The following is a 17495-nucleotide window of genomic DNA, read 5'->3' on the forward strand; positions in this document are numbered from 1 at the left end:
TAAAAGTAGAAACCACAGAGCAAGCAATTAGTACGTAAGGTACTCTACGATCTTGTATTAATTCATTTTTAATTCAATATTGCTTAGAAGATGGTGATCTTTTTACACAGACATAATAGTGTCTCGTATCTTTCAAGTACAACACATCTTAGCAAATCAAATATTGAACCGTTGATGATTGTCTTTTTTAGTTCTAGCTCGAGTTGCTGACGGAGCATATTCAACCATAGTGTAAGATTTTCTCAATGACGTATACTCTTTACCATAGCCAATTTTTTTTTTGTGAAACGTCTCGCTCGCTCGCTCTCTTGCTTCCATGTTTGTTCGGGGTAATTTCGCATTTCTGTGTTAGATTTTCTAGTTTGTCGTGTAAAAATTTGTGTTAATAACATTTTAAGTGTGTAATTAATGATATTGTCGGCATCACGGCGACCTCGTGAGGATTTCTCGCCCGAGGAAAGGTGCACATCGGCGATATAATAACAGGGAGGGTACGTCTTTCATATCCAATTTAATCTAGTAAATGCGTCATTTTAATTATTATTGTTGTACTTGAAGTAAAAACGGTAATGTCAATCTTGATGTTAAATTCTAAACTAATAGAACGAAGTATCCGTTCATATAAATGTTCTTTCTGCACGGTTTTTATGACCTCCAGCTGATTCGGAGGAGGGCGTTTTATGAGTGATTTTGAGTGGTCATACTGCAAGGAAACTATGTGATAGGTACAGACGCAGTTAGTCATCATAACAGATACGTTACGCGTCTACGAAACTGATAAATCAAAATCTGTGATTGTAGGTCAGGCGAGTTGTCCGCCGAATACTGAATTAGTGTCATCATAATGCCTTTTGTTTCTTTGTGATTTTGCGACGGTACGCAAGTTAAGATAACATGGTCTTGTTTACCGTTTATATCGAGTCCTCTATCAAACCCATTGTTCTTAGGCCTCACTGGTTTGGATTTTAGTGGCATTAAAAAAAACTTACTTCAATTTGTATATAGTTAATTGAGTTTATTGCTATGTATGAAATTTGTGAAATTCTTTGTTCATCATCCTATGGAAATAAATGGTGTTGGGCTGTGTTTTGTTGGTCGACTGACAGGTTAGTTCCTAGTTACAGGGTGCAATGTCATCTCAAATAAATAGCCTATTTCCTGATTAGATATTGACACTAAAAGGCAGTGATACTCAACTAGTTCATGAACATAGTAGGAAGTAAAATAGAATGTCTTATTCTTTTGTATTGTTTAATCTATCAGAAAGCATTCTAAGTTAATTTGGTTGAGTTTTGTGCAGCTTAAATTATTATTAAATAGTCCATGTTTGAATATGTGATAGTGTAATGAAACAAAGTGATAGTCCATTACTTCATTCAATGTGCAGGAAATTGATAAATATTTATAATGAGATACTTCCAATTGCATAAATTAAATGTGAAATGTGTTTAATTTAAAAGAGGAACTAGGAACTTGTCTTGAAATATTAATTAAAATACAAAAATCAATATCTATATGTAAATAAAGATATATTGACAATTAAACTTGTTATTAATCATAATTTTTTTAAAGGGGTTACATCCTAATTGAATGTAGTAACCTCATTGTGTCCAATAAGTGATTATCTTCCGAAATATGTAATGGTTTAAGCCACACTTAAGGCAAAACCAAAATAAAATAAAATGCTTTATTTCACACTACAATATAAAAAAAAAAATAGCAAAATATCTGCCTACCTACCTATTTGATATATTTATATATATATATTTGATATATAAATCTTACCCTTACTGTAAACTAAGTTGATTTTGGTAAATATAAAGTATTATTAGTCATGTCATGTGCGTAATTTCTAAATTCTAAGTATTAGACCCATTTAATTTTACTTTTTATTAAAATTTTATGGCAGCAAAATTATTGGGTATTCAGAAGTAACATCTACATCTTAGATATGGTAATACATAGAGTTTCCTGTACTACTTACTATTTTCTATCAGGATATTCAACTTATTTGCCACTCCATTATTAAGCTTCAAGTGAGCATTATTGTACTTCAATTATAGGTACTAAATGTTTGTCATGTTTGCTATATTATAACCAACTTGTGGGAAAAGATTATTCCTATTTATAGATTTATAAACAATGTCATAAAAAAAACTAAATAATGATAACTAGTAATGCTCATGGTATCCCTCATGTATTGTGTTTCCTGAAGAATGTGGCATTACAACTTCATACCATGTGAAAGGGGGGAGGGGGAATTCCTTTTGGAAGCCATAAATGTTAATTCTTATGAAATTTGTCACCATTGGCCATCTGACTTGATATCTTCACCTATCATCATTCACTAGTGCTCTACCAGTGTATACCAGCAGCATAGATGAGGTTGCCATTCCATTATCTTTATCTTTAATAGAAAAGCCATGTGAAAGTTGATTAAAGTAAAAATATATTTCAAATTAAATAGGCATCATCCCCATATCTCACTGGCGGAGCACCAGTGAGTGCTGATATGTGATGATGGAGTAGGTCAGTTAGCACATGGTGATGTAAATGGTTTCCAGCCACACTTGGTATGCGGCTGGCAACCACATGTTTTGGTGATGTTTTAATAGGGCTGGTGCTTCCTCCCCTTGAACATTAAGTTCCTTTAGTCACCTTTTACAATACATTTATGATAATGGAAATGGTGCAAACATTTGTTATTTGTCATTGATAAGACTATAAATTAAGATGTAAATTAAAAGGCATAATGTAACATAGATAGTTAGTTTATATTTCTTTCACAAACAAAAGATAAAAGTATATGAGTGTATGTAAAGTTTATCATGAAAAGAAAGTAATGCCTTTATTGTTAGGACTTTTTAAAATACGAATAATAGACGAAGATAAGGTTTAATATCTTATCTACACATTTATATAAAGGTATCTAATTTAGTGGAGCTTGATATTGAGACTTACTTAGTTTTTTTTTTTAATTACATACATATCATAGATAGAGAACAGGAAGCAAAAGTGCTTTGTTTGAATAGAAGCATTTGGTGTTCCATTGTTTCTTACTCTAATGGGAGATAAGTGTGACAGATATGTATATATGTAAAACGTCTAGATTAATACAAACAAACATACTCACTAATACAAGTCTTTGTATTGTATGGGACTTAAACCTAGAATAATCAGGTAGGTAAAATTTAAGTAATACATTACCTCATGGTGTTTTAAATTATTACACCATCCAAGATAGAAAATGTGATTCAGTCTCAAAACTTTGAATTCAACTTAAGTAAATTAAATATTTAAAATAGAGGATACTTTACATTTTCTAGTATGTTGCAAGCAGGATTGTTCTTTAAAATAGAATGGCTGAACAAGCTAAGGGCCTACTTCAATCGCCTCCTGTAGACATGAACAGCACCGTGCACATCATAAAGCACACTGGGACTATGGTGTAATGCCTCCATATTTTGTAATTTCACTACAATTCAAATTGAAACATAGACATGAGCACACCTGCTTCTAAACAGAAATACGAATGAATTACAACCTTAGAATTCTGGTTGATATGTCTTTGACTATGAATGCAATCTTGAAACAGCCAATTGCTCGGATACCTCTGTCCCATTCGTGTTTCTACCGTGAAGCAATTGTGTTTGCATGACTGTTTCGGTTTGAAGGGTGGAATATGGCGTGAATTTACAGGGTACAGAGGAATAACACCTGAGTCCTCAGGAATGGCAACGCATGGGGGGTATCATGGGCGGAACAGTATACTCTGTTATGTCCATAGTACTGATCATGTTTATAGCCGATGGTTACCACTTTCCATCAGGTGGGCCGTCAGCTTGTTTGCTAAGTTTTATAAAAAAAAAGTAGTTCCATTAGTAAATATTTATATTTGCGGATAAAATTGTCCCTCATTAACTGACTTGACCAACCTTACATACCATCGCCTTTGAAGTCTTTGAAATATATGACTATGCTAGCCTTCAGATGAAATGAAACCTTAATAAAAATAAAATTATCTAGAATATTCCTAATTAATAGTAAGTAATAGTACGCTCTTGTCCCCAGGACATGGCTACAAACAGGAGCGGGGCGGCACAGCGGCCGAACGGCGCTCCGCAGACGAAGGTGTGCCAATTCAAACTGGTGTTACTAGGGGAGTCAGCGGTGGGGAAATCGTCGCTCGTACTGCGATTCGTCAAAGGCCAGTTCCACGAGTACCAGGAGAGTACGATTGGTGCTGCCTTCCTCACGCAGACGGTGTGCCTCGACGACATCACTGTTAAATTCGAGATTTGGGATACAGCGGGACAGGAGAGGTCAGTGATCCAAACATTATTATGCTTTTTTTTTTATCTTTAAATATAGATACCTATTTTGCGAGACCACAATTCTTTCAGTTAGTAGTAAATAATTATTTAAACATTTCATCATGTGAAGGGAAATGGTGGCCTGGTAATCCTATAAACATGGAAATTTTCCCCCATCCCTTCTCCTGTAGCAATGCTCATGGTTATATTTGTACGTGAACTAGCAATCTATCCCGGTTTCGCACGGATGCACTTATCTATTTAAAAGTTTAAGCCTGTGCAAGTCTTGGCAACTATAGATTAAGAATAATATATTAAATTGTGCAGAAAAACATATGTCATAATGTCAGAACATTCGCAGTACTATTCTTAATCTATGGTTGAATAGAATATAAAACCATTTACCAGAGGGAGACTTTGTACAAAAGTCGATTGCTTGGGTACCTCTGGCCCATTCGTGTTTCAACCGTGAAACAGTTGTGTTTGCATGGCTGTGTTTCGGTTTGAAGGGTGGTATATGGCGTGAATTTACTGGGTACGGAGGAATAACACCTGAGTCCTCAGGAATGGCAAAGCATGGAGGGTATCATGGGCGAATCAGTATACTCTGTTATGTCCATGGTACTGCTCATGTCTATAGGCGACGGTTACCACTTTTCATCAGGTGGACCGTCAGCTTGTTTGCCATTCTAAGTTGTATAAAAAGAATATATATATAAAAAAGGCTGGCTTGCCATTTTGCTAGCAAATACCCATATCGAAATCCTTTAAATGTCGTAGTAAAAGTAAAAGAAACAGATACCGACAGCGACTTTGTTCTATACAATTTAGAGATATACCTATATATTATTACAGTATATTAGTTAGAAGTTGTTTACACATGACTGAGTCGCAATGATTTTTGCACTGTGCGGGCTTCACCTCGCTACTGAATGAACTCGTGACGTGCGCGTGACGTCACTCCCAAGTAATGCACATGACTCATGTATGGCGCTCCATATGAATTCCATGAAAACTTTGTCGTTTATGGGAAATGGCAGAACTGTGTGTTATTTGTTTGATTTAAAACGGAAAGTGTATTTCGTTTAATTGTACAATCTTTATTTTTAATTTTATATGAGTCTTCTTGAAATGTCATATTTTTCTTTTTGGTTCTTGTTGACATACTTTATCTTTTTTTTTATATACAAATTAGAATGGCAAACAAGCTGACAGCCCACCTGATGTAAAGTGGTAACCGTCACCTTTTGACATGAGCAGTACCATAGACATAACAGAGTGTACTGTTCCACCCATGATACCCCCCGTGCGTTGCCATTCCTGAGGACTCAGATGTTATTCCTCTGTACCCTGTAAATTCACGCCATATCCCATCCTACAAACCGAAACACAGCCATGCAAACACAACTACTTTACGGTTGAAACACGAATGGGACAGAGGTACCCAAGCAAACGATTTTTGTACAAAGTCTCCCTCTGGTATATACTAATATTATAAAAAGGGAAAATTTGATTGTTTATATGTAATGGGTAAGTTTAAAAATTAATCAACAGATTTAAAAAAAAAACTTTCACCTGTAAAAAGCTACGTTATCAGCAAGTAACATAATAGATAAGAGATAGCAACACCGGATGACTCATTCCAACTCACGGGCTCGCTAGCGATGTCGATTCCATCAACAATTTCGCTTGCCACTTGTCTAGAGACAAGACTTACCGACCCATATTTATTTTTTAATTTAGACTTCAATTGAGCAGAAAACGATAGACGCTTTTTATTTGTATAATTTTTTTTTTTGTTTGTTTGTTTTGTTCTTGTTTTTCAATGCTCTACTGCACACAGAATTATGTGACTCACAAGTCGCATGATTCTTTTAATAAATTCTTTCTTTCTTTCCTTCCTTAATACGTTAAATGTACCTTCACTTTTTTAATTTTTATACTTACAATGGATTGTGCCTAGAGGAATTGTTTTACATGATGCCCACGGTCACTTTCTACCATCGTACAGCCTACCATCGACAAGGAGTTCATCCCCATACCTTAGAGCCTGGATAGTCGCGTACAGCGCGGTTTGAAAGATGTTTACTCCCACGAACGCTCAGGTTATGGAATGAGCTTTCTGTCGAAGTTTTTCCAAGACACTACACCATGGGGTTCTTCAAGAGGTAAAGTGGTCTTCTCAGGGTCGGTAACGTGCGCGTAATTCTCTTGCTATTGCAAGCGTTCATAGGTTACAGTAACCGCTTACCATTAGGTGGGCCATATTTTTGTATGCCACCTCAGTGCTATAAAAAAAAAATTGGTTAATTAATACACTCATGTTGTTCCAGGTATCACAGCTTAGCGCCGATGTACTATAGGGGCGCTCAGGCCGCCATCGTCGTCTACGACATCACTAATCAGGTACGTACGCTAACAATATACCCTGTCAGACCTCCACGTGGTCCCCCCTGGAAACCATCGTGCTGAATCTCAGATATATTCGTCAGGATGGGCTAACTGACCTGTCTTTTCATTCTCACCTATCATCCCTCGCTGGTGCCCCGCCAGGGTATACTGTTAGCGCGGGCGGGGTTGCCATTCCATTATCATTCAATAAAAAAAAAATCGAGTACGTACTGTTTTGTTTCATTCACACAGTGTTTTTTTTTAATGGGTTTATGGGACAATGAAATAGTCTCTCTGCCTTGCCTGCGCTATCGGTATACACTGGCGGGGCACCAGTGAGGGATAATAGGTGAGGATGAAGCAGGCCAGTTAGCCCATCGTGACGAACTATGATGGTTTCCAGTTAAAAGAGGATTTAAATTTTTATGAATAAGATAATCCTTACTAATACTCGTGTTATAAATGTGAAAGTGAGTCTTTTTTATTATGTTATAGGGCTATGTTAATGGCTTAATTAATTACTATGAAATATGAAATCTACTAAATATGAGGATAGGGGGAGAGGATACCGATAAGGGGGAGGCCTTGGGGGGTTTTGCCAGTAGCTGTCACGCTTGGCAGGCGGATTGGCAACAGCAGTTTGTGTTAGAGAGACGTTGCCATCCATCCCTCGCCCTCCCTTAGTCGCCTATAACAACACCCACGGGAACGGAAGGGCCTATTCTATGCCAGGATCTAATAGGAATTTAGGTATACACGTATGAAATAGCATAGATAAGGACATAGTCTACTTTCATCCCGGTCGAAATTTCGATTTATTATTCGAGGCTTCTGTTTTAAAGCGGTTTCTATAATGGAGGGGTCATTAAACATATGACTATAGACATGAGCAGTACCATGGACATAACAAAGTATACTGTTTCGCCCATGATACCCCCCATGCGTTGCCATTCCTGAGGACTCAGGTGTTATTCCTCCGTACCCAGTAAATTCACGCCATATCCCACCCTTCAAACCGAAACACAGCCATGCAAACACAACTGCTTCACGGTAGAAATAGTTTCACATTAGAAACAAAATCACAATATCTACTTGATTATAAAATATTACTAGCTGTATCTCGCGGTTTCAACTACCTTTCAATTCGGTTGGAATCGGTCTAGATTTAAAATTAGCTCAACTTTTTGGTGTACACAAACGTTTACATTATTATAAACTTCCACATTGTTTTACTAGGTATATTTATAATATGTTATGAAAATAATTCCGTCGTGCAATATTCACGATGTGACGTCACAGCCCACTGGCTAACAGGCACAATTTACACGACTTACGGTCACGGAAAGCGACCCAAGGCTCCAGGCGGCAGGGTCGCGTGGCCAGCGCTGCAGAGGTCGTATTTGTTTGCCCGTTTAGTACTGCTTCGCGGTCATTACACCACTAGAATCCGATTAGAAAAATAGATAGCTAGATACTCTTTATTGTTTCCTCCAAAAGATTACAGTATTAAATTTATCTATTTATACTTATAATAAATCTGTAGAGAGGTAAATTCTGTACATGAAATATATTTCCAAAATAACTATCAGGCGGTGATTAGTGATCGATACTGATGCCAAAATTGCAATCAGTAAAATTTTTGTCTGTCTATATGTTTTGTGTCTTGGTACAATTATTCTTCATACTCCTGGGCAGGTTATAGTATACTTTTCATCACGTTACGATCAATAGGAGCAGAGCAGTGAAGGGAAATGTTGGGAAAACGGGAGAAGTTACTCCATTTTTAAACTTCCGCTGCGTGTGCAGCCTTGATGGCCATGATTTTTGATATGTAAAAATGTCCACTCATGCGAAGTCGGGATGGGCTGCTAGTTAGAAATAAACAATTACAAGAAATAATCACAATGAGAAAACAATGGGCGACCTTATCGCTAAGAGCGATCTCTTCCAGGCAACCTTTGGATGGAGAGGAGTAATTATAAACAATTTGGTTGGAGGCACGATGAAAAATTCTGCTAGTTCTAAATATGGACATGTGATACATGTTAACAATGTTTTTAAAAATCTTCAGTACTACAGTAGTATCCAATCTTATTAATATAATTAAACTGTAAGCCGTCAGACGTTGTTGTGCCACATAAATGTGGGTAGCGACACCCTAATCACGTAGCAGTGCGAAATATACTTACGAATACCTATCAAATATATATAAAAATTCATAAAAATCGGTCGAGTCATTACAAATCTACTTTAACTATTATATTGTTTTGTCACTTTCTTTCAAATTGGGAATACCATTATTATTGCCATTTAATATTTTTTTTATACCACTGAGGTGGCAAACAAGCATAAGGCTTGTCTGATGGTAAGCTATTACCGTAGTTATGAACGCCTACAATACCAGGGGTATTACGCGAGCGTTGTCGACCCTGAAGAAATCTCTATCCTATTTTTTGAAGTATGCTGTAGTCTCTTGGTAAAGAAAAAAAAACATTGTAGAAAAAAAAAAACAAAAACAAGCTCGGAATGCTGAGTAATGTTTTCACGATAGTTTAAAGCCGCAGTGCGATATTTAAATTAACAACGCCTCGTTATCATACTTATCTTATTGAACTCTTTGTATGAATTATGTTTATAGTAGATTTATCGCGACAATATGTGTTGAGCGACAAAAAGGATTATTCTCTATTTATCTGTACATACTTTTTTTTTATTTTATTATTATTTTTTTTTTTTTGTGCTATGTTTTGGATTTGAGTTCCCAAGCATTTGGTGTACGCTCTGTACATACTATCAGAGGGAGACTGTACAAAAGTGATTTGCTTAGGCACCTCTGTTCCATTCGCGTTTCCACCGTGAAGCAGCTGTGTTTGCGTAGATATTGTATAATACAAATGTATACAATATCTACGCAAACATACTGAATAAATAATTACATATAAATAATACACACAGGCTTTTTAAAAGGCAAAGTTGTGGCCCATTCTATACCGGGACCACCCAGCATTCACATACACACCACACAATTTGCTATACAAAAAATAAAATCGATACGTTTCTACCCTAGCTAGTTTCGCAAACAGCCCACGGTATTAACTAGCAGGACTTGGAGTTCAAGGGCACAGTTCGTCGACACGCAGACAGACCGACATTGATAACTCATTATCAATGCGTATGTAACGTAATAGAGCTAGCTATGTGGCTGGGGGAGCCGCATTCTGCTTACTATTTATTTATTTATTTTATCAACTGAGTGAGCTTTACAGAGCTTTACATTCACCCAGAAAAGCATCGGTATAGTAACACATGTATAATTAAATGAAATTATATTAATGAACTAATCGACTAAGAGAGGGCGAGGGATGGGCAGCAGCGTCCCTCTTAAAACATCTCTAAAAACTTAACCGCGGTAGCCAATCCGCCTGCCAAGCGTGACTACTGACAACACTTCCCATGGGGAGGCTTATGTCCAGCAGTGGACTGAAGTAATAATAAAAAGACGTAACCTACCCTACTAGCGTGGGGGGAAGGGATTGTTAGTAATGAGGAGGTTAGTTCCCATTGCTAGCAATATATCCAGGTGTACCACCTCGCGGTTCTCCCTGGAAACTATCATGGTTAATTCCTGATGAATTCATCATGATGGGCTAACTGCCCTGTTTTAATTCTCCCTGGAAACCATCGTGTCTAATTTATCGTTGAATTCGTCACAATGGGCTAACTGACCTGCCTTTTCATCTTCACCAGTCATCCCTCACTGGTGCCCCGCCAGTGTATACCGATAGCATAGGCGGTGTTATCATTCCATTATATATATATCTGTAATATGTTATCCAAAACAGTTTTTTTTATATATTTCTCAATGTGGCATTCAATATTAATATGCGACCCATGCATTTATTGCAGGACACATTCGGACGCGCCAAGAACTGGGTGAAGGAGCTGCAGCGGCAGGCGTCGCCGTCGATCGTGATCGCGCTGGCGGGCAACAAGAGCGACCTGGCCGCCAAGCGCATGGTCGAGTTCGAGGAGGCGCAGGCGTACGCGGACGAGAACGGGCTGCTCTTCATGGAGACCAGCGCCAAGACCGCCATGAACGTCAACGATATATTCTTAGCTATCGGTGAGTCGGCACGCATTGCACCACACCTGGTCTTCCTTCTTTTTTTTGGACAATTTAAAAGTTCCCATGATTGGTGCCAGTAGCGTCGCAGAGTATTCGTATTGTCTATGGTGCTGTTACACATAGGCATATTTGTCTTGGGGGGGGGGGGGGGATGCCCACTCTAGAATTGTCCAATGCCCACCCGAGTGCGTGTGAGACTGAATGACATGTCTAAGAGGATCGCTCCTTTTTTAAAGGCCAAACATCCTCTGTAATGAAATATAACAAGGTATCACTGCGGTGTATTAATATAATTAATGCGAGATGTATACATATGTAATAAACAAATAGACGTTTGTTATTATTTCACGTAAATACTACTAAACGGATTTGAATGAAATTTGGTACACGGGTAGATATATCGGTTGAAAGACGGTTTAGTCGGTAGTCTTGTAATGGTATCAGGAAGCGCGTTCCAGAGTCGTGAAGAATGTAGGAGAAAAGAATTTGAAGCGAAACCAGTACGGTGAGAGGGGATAGATAGTTGGAGTGTACTACTGGAACGAAGGTTATGTTCGTGAGTTTCAAAACGGTACTGGAATTTGCTGCTTAAGTAGTAAGGGAGACTGGGGGTTTCGAAGAAGAGTGTAGAGGGTACAAAGAGTTCTACCGTTTCTGCGTCGATGAATGGGAAGCCATTTGAGCTGAGACCGATGGAAAGAAATGTGATTGATTTTTTTTTTGTGAATTTGGAATGTTGTAATGAAAATGATTGCGGTGTCGGTGCGCAGCGAACAAGTTACCAAAGAGCGAGAGCGGCGGCGGCGGCGGCGGCGGCGGCGCGGGCGCGGGCGCGCGGCGGCTCAACGACGGCGACGCGCCGCGCGCCTCCTCCTGCTGCAAGTGATACGGCCGCGCGCAGGTAACCACGCACGTCGTCGTGGCCGGAAGTGTATGCTCACCCCGCCTGCGCTCACCAGTGGTGGGTGATCGATGAGAATGAAAACAGGCCAGTTAGCCCATCATGATGAATTCATCAGGAATTAGCCATGATAGTTTCCAGGGGGAACCGCGGGGAGGTCGACCTGGTTGGGTATATTGCTAGCAATGGGATTCTCAGTCTCCATTACTAACAATGCCTTTCCTCCCCCCCACGTAGGTACCCTACACCGCCACTAATAAATCTATTTTTTTTTATACAACTTAGAATGGCAAACAAGCTGACGGTCCACCTGATGGAAAGTGGTAACCGTCGCTTATACACATGAGCAGTACCGTGGACATAACAGAGTATACTGTTTCGCCCATGATACCCCCATGCGTTGCCATTCCTGAGGACTCAGGTGTTATTCCTCTGTACCCTGTAAATTCACGCCATATACCACCCTTCAAACCGAAACACAGCCATGCAAACACAACTGCTTCACGGTTGAAACACAAATGAGACAGAGGTACCCAAGCAATCGACTTTTGTAAAAAGTCTCCCTCTGGTTTTTAAAAACCTTTAAACCTTTTTAAAAAAAATCAGTGCGTCTCTCTTTTCTTTTATGTAAAAAATTATACTTATTTGTTCCAGATAAGTTCGCTAGCAGGTGAGGGCGCAAGCGGGGGTTGAAACACGCAGCGCTGCCGCCGCCGCCGCCCCTTCCCCTCCCCCCGGCCCACGCACACGCCGAGACAGCTAGGAGGCCTAACGTGCACGTAACACTCACACCTTCTAGCTGAACACACACACACACCTATGTTTTTGTCACGCGTGAACTGTAATATTACATTCTCGAACGTAGACACCGGCCCGTGACTCGAGCACGACTTTCAACGGGACCTGTACCGAAGTACACCGATGTTTTAATTATCTGTCGAATTTTATAAACGATTGAATTAATATTGTTATTTCTGATTAATTACTTAGGAATTGCTCTCATGGCGAACTAAAATGTTAAACGTGCAATGAGATGTTTAAAAGCTAAAAAAAAAAAATGATTTTGGTATTTGAATAATTCCGAAGTAAATTATGAAGTAGGTGCAAAATATTTAATTCATTCTATAATTAATGTATTAGTTCGCTATCAGAACACATCAAGTAATCATTCGTAAATATTGAAAGATTGTCATTTGTTCTTAGAAATTCACAGATAATTTGTGTAAACGCCACGTCGCGTGCCCGTTAAGGTTTACTTATAAAAGCGTCCGTAGAGCAATTGCGGACGTGCGAGGTCGTGTTCTAGTCGGTGGCCGCGTGCCGTGCGCCTGGCGGGGGTCGTGCCGGGCGGCAGTGCGGCGGCGGCGGCCGCGTTATTATATTATACAAAAGCTAAATATAAAATGATACATAGATTTAACCTATTTGTAATTCTAATGAGATGTAATAAAGATATATTTAATTTCGTTTGTATCATGTTATAGGCAGTCGGTTGCACTGTTCCCGCGTAGTTTAAGGGTTACTTAACCAGAATCGGTCCTAGCCGTATTGTGTCGTTACAATATTGATATATATGTTATACCGTGGATGCTATAGTTGGATGAGCTGGTAGCGTCGCTCGCGGACCTTGGAAATTATTAAATATGAATTACACCATACGATATAATCGAATTTATGTTCGTTTATATTTCTTCTTACGTACGCGGGAAGTAAAATAAGTAAATTTATATAAAAAAGGTAGTTTAAAAAAAAAAAAACTCAATTTGTCCAACTAAAGTATGTTTTGTATTTCACATAGAAGCCTAAGCTTCATTACTATCAAAATTATGGTGAAGGTGCATTTACATTCGCGTTCATAATCACTTTATTTTTTTTTTTAATTTTTATAACACATTTAGTGCAGGTTGCGAGTACTAAAGTAACAAACGTGTCGATCGTTGTAAATTGTATCTAGAATGAAGTTGTGAATGCGTTCCCAAACGTGATTCCCGTGGACTGAAACATAAAATTGGCCTAAGAAACCACCATATGCAGCCTAGTTCAAATTTTATTAGAGAAAAAAAAACTAATATTTAAAAATAGAACCCTAATGTCGACGCCATTAGGTCTAAATAATTTTATTTTTAGTCCACGACAATCGCTCGCGGAATGAAATCTTTTTATGTATCGCTGCTGCCCATTTCCTTAATAGCCGGTCGTTGTATTGGAGCTGGACTCATTCAAATTGCCGTTAGTAACAATAAACTGTATTACATTGTGCGCAAGGTTCAATTTACACATCGAAATAACGAGTGGTATATTTCGCGAACACTGACGGGGTTTCATCGCTTCCTTAATCGTCATTTATTCACAAGCTCCTAGTATAATTTGTATTTCACCCTCCTTCACATTGTTTGGCCTGTGTGTACACATTTCAGTATTTTAATTAATATGTACCTTAAATTTTTAGTTTCTATCTATATTGTAATATATAATTTTTTTATATATATATATTTTTAACTCTTGTAACATTTTTAATCATATAAAATACAATATTCAATTTAGAAACATAATATCTACATGTACTAAAGTAATAGACAATTATCCGACATACATTATTGTATTGAAATGTGTAGGGTTGAACAATTTCTTATTTAGTTCATATAAATAATGCATAGTTATTTAAAATTAGATTTACGTGTCTCAGTTTAGGTCGTTATAGTTACTTTAAACACTAATTATTCGATGGACAAACTGTTTCAATTATGTTACAAAAAAAAAAAGTATAATTTTATATATAAATATATATATTAAGTGTATTTCAGTGAGTCTTGCTTTGATAGTAGCTCTATCTTTTCCATGTTTGTAAAATCGCATTCCAGATGGGAAATAGCTCGTATGACATGTAGACAATCAGCTCAGTAGACCGTGGTTTGACCTACAGTTTGATTCTAATCGCCGGAACACACTGTTTCGGTATCTATATTAAATATTCACTCGCACACTCCGCTGCAAGCGTTCGTGTAACTCTTTTCCCGTAACTGAGGGTTGCCAGTTCTTAATTGTGCAAATATATTGATGTTTGATACATGTGTCGAAATAAAATTTAATTTTAATTTAATAATTCTACCGGCTTTGGATAATATCCATTCAGCCAACGAAATAAAGTATTATTGGTGGTTAGGTTTTGTTAAAAAAATAAATTGTAATTTATATATTAGTGGCAACCCTACCCGGGTCGGTTACAACGGCGTAGTGTGCGAGGCGCCAGTATAAACATCTTAAAAGATAATATTTTTTTAATGGCTTGCATCGTAATATAATTTGGTAGCATTATATCTACTAGGGGAATGATTTTTTTAACCGAACTAAGGTGGAACGCGACATCTATGAGTGCAAACGAGCCCTCACTATTTGCAATCGCTACAAACTGCGTAATAATGTTTTGTGATATTATGTCAATCGATGCCTGTGCTTTGAAACGAGCAATATTGTTATTGCATTTGGTATACAGATGTCCCATTCATAATGTAGTGAGATTTTATTCACCATTCGAGCTGCCGACAAGTGTACAGAACGCTCGTTTGAGACTGTTACGACTGTTGCTGGCGTGCGACTCGTAAGTTTTATTTTACATACATAATATGTATACAGTTTTTGGAAAAATATATTTTTAATTATATATCAAACTGTTTGTTAGTTATTAACTAATCCAACATCGGCATCTATGCCTCGTCCGTTTTATTATTTTCACGTTTTAAGTCTTGTAACAATATTAAGGTCTTGCAATAACTTTTATAAGTAAACAGTGACCTAATTGAACAAGATCAGCGGGTCTACCATGAAATGAAATGCCGAACTTTCGGACTCAATTTCGTGTTTTTGTTTATACCAAAATCGGACCAATAAATGGAGTTTAACATTTCGTTCGTCATACATCCTATCGTACAAGTCCAAAGGAACAATATTTTAACATTTTTAATATTTCCAAACGGCATGTATTATGTAATTTTAACATCAAATTTCTGTTTCGTTTGGCTCCGAAATTTCGGAAAACATTTCATGGTAGGCCCTCAGACATCAAATATAGTTTCACATTTAGCTCTTTTGTTGCCATGATTTTGGCAGACATGAACCCAAAAAACTTGTTCCCATTCGGGAAGTGATTACGTAGAGGTGATTCTGATAATATATACAGACGGTCAGAGCAAATCTTTTTATATGTATAGATAAAATGGACTAGGTGGTTGGTATGTATAATGTCAGCTTCAGTAATGCTTAGAATATTTCCGTGGCGTTGCGTCGCAGTCAGCGCCGCTGAAGCGGGGATTTTTTTGAACTAAATCAGTTTATTATTTAAAAATACAAACACAACAGCAGACAAGCGAAGGGACGCTGTGAAGGTAACATTGTATGTTTTTGTATTGTGTAAATATTTTGGATTTATTAAGATTATTATATTGAATAAAAAAATATTGTAAATGGATGTTTAGTTTTTTTTTTATTTCCCTTACCCTAACACCCTTCTACTCGATGTACGCATGATTATAGTAAGGTAACTAGGAAATATTTTTTTGATTTGTTTGAAATTCTTGCTTGCCTTCTCAAAGTACATTATAGAGAAAGTATCAGATATATGTATGCAATGCCGCTGGTGTTTTGGGTGATCATGGACGGCGGTAGTCACTTACCATCAGGTGAGCCGCATGCTCGTTTGCTGCCTGTTATAAAAAAAATCTGCAGAAAAAAAATTATACAATGTTAACTCTCCAACACGGTTGTTTTCTTAGTACCTACTTGTGACAATTTTAGAGCCGTCTCTAGTTTTATTCTTAGGAAAAATCACGCTCTGTGCATATTTATAAAGAGGAAAAAATAAATTATTCATAGCACCTTATGTGTATTTAAGGCAACTAAGACGAAAATAATACATAATTCATCTAAAACAAAACATCTCCCCAGCTAAATGATCTCTCTACGGAGGTTTTCCCTAGAGTTTTTTAAAAAGGATATATTAAGATTCTTTAAGGTTGGCAACGCGCACGTGACAGCCCTAGTGTTGCACGCGTCCATAGGCTACAGTAACCGTTTACCATCAGACGAACTGCATACTTGTTCGGCACCTTTATGAATAAAAAAAATGTCTTCAACTTGGAAATTTATTTTGTGCAATATTTCAATAAAAAAATCTAGAAAAACAAATTCTGACCATTTTATTTTTGTACTTCTGATATCTGTATAGGAAATAATGAAATGAGACTGACCGCGAGAATGCAATAGGTATTTACTGTTCTCATGGAAAACTTGGCTCAATGTAACTTGAGGATAATGCTTTCAATTAGTAAAGAAACTTTCAGAATCGGTTCAGTAAATTAGTGAGCTTAAACATGCAAATACCTTTATAGAGGGGGAAAGGGATTGTTAGTAATGGAGACAATCCCATTGCTAGCAATATATCCAACCAGGTCGACCTCCTCGCGGTTTTTTCCTGGAAAATATCATAGTTAATTCCTGATGAATTCATCATGATGGCTAACTGGCCTGTTTTCATTCTCATCTATCACCCTTCACTGGTGCCCCGCCAGCGTATCCCGTTAGCGCAGGCGGGGTTACCATACCACTTTTCACCCATCAAAAAAAACCTTTATAGAATCGGAACACAAGGGACGAAATAATTGAACAAGAGCAGTTTATGTTAAAAAATAAACATAGATATTACAATAAATAGTTTATTTCATTAGTTACGAACAACACACATTGACAAATTCACATATTGGTCACTGTA

General features: G+C 37.6%; 1 protein-coding gene across 3 annotated transcripts; it reads left to right on the forward strand.

Annotated features, from left to right (window-relative positions):
* Positions 1-269: 269 nt before the first annotated feature.
* On the forward strand, positions 270-16196 carry LOC113518641 (ras-related protein Rab-5B). Of its 3 annotated transcripts, none has more exons than XM_052901856.1 (6): positions 270-491; positions 4072-4322; positions 6647-6719; positions 10611-10827; positions 11601-11731; positions 12386-16196. In XM_052901856.1, exons 2-5 carry the CDS (start codon positions 4075-4077, stop codon positions 11714-11716), a joined length of 654 nt encoding a protein of 217 aa, XP_052757816.1. In that variant the 5' UTR covers positions 270-491; positions 4072-4074; the 3' UTR covers positions 11717-11731; positions 12386-16196. The 3 variants fall into 3 exon arrangements, with proteins under 3 accessions (XP_052757816.1, XP_052757818.1, XP_052757817.1); XM_052901857.1 differs by lacking the exon at positions 270-491 and adding an exon at positions 3014-3180; XM_052901858.1 differs by lacking the exon at positions 11601-11731.
* The last annotated feature ends 1299 nt before the right edge of the window (positions 16197-17495 follow it).

This window comes from Galleria mellonella, unplaced genomic scaffold (genome assembly GCF_026898425.1).
Source record: "Galleria mellonella isolate WM207_F2 unplaced genomic scaffold, CSIRO_AGI_GalMel_v1 utg83, whole genome shotgun sequence".
Taxonomy (NCBI): Eukaryota; Metazoa; Arthropoda; class Insecta; order Lepidoptera; family Pyralidae; genus Galleria; species Galleria mellonella.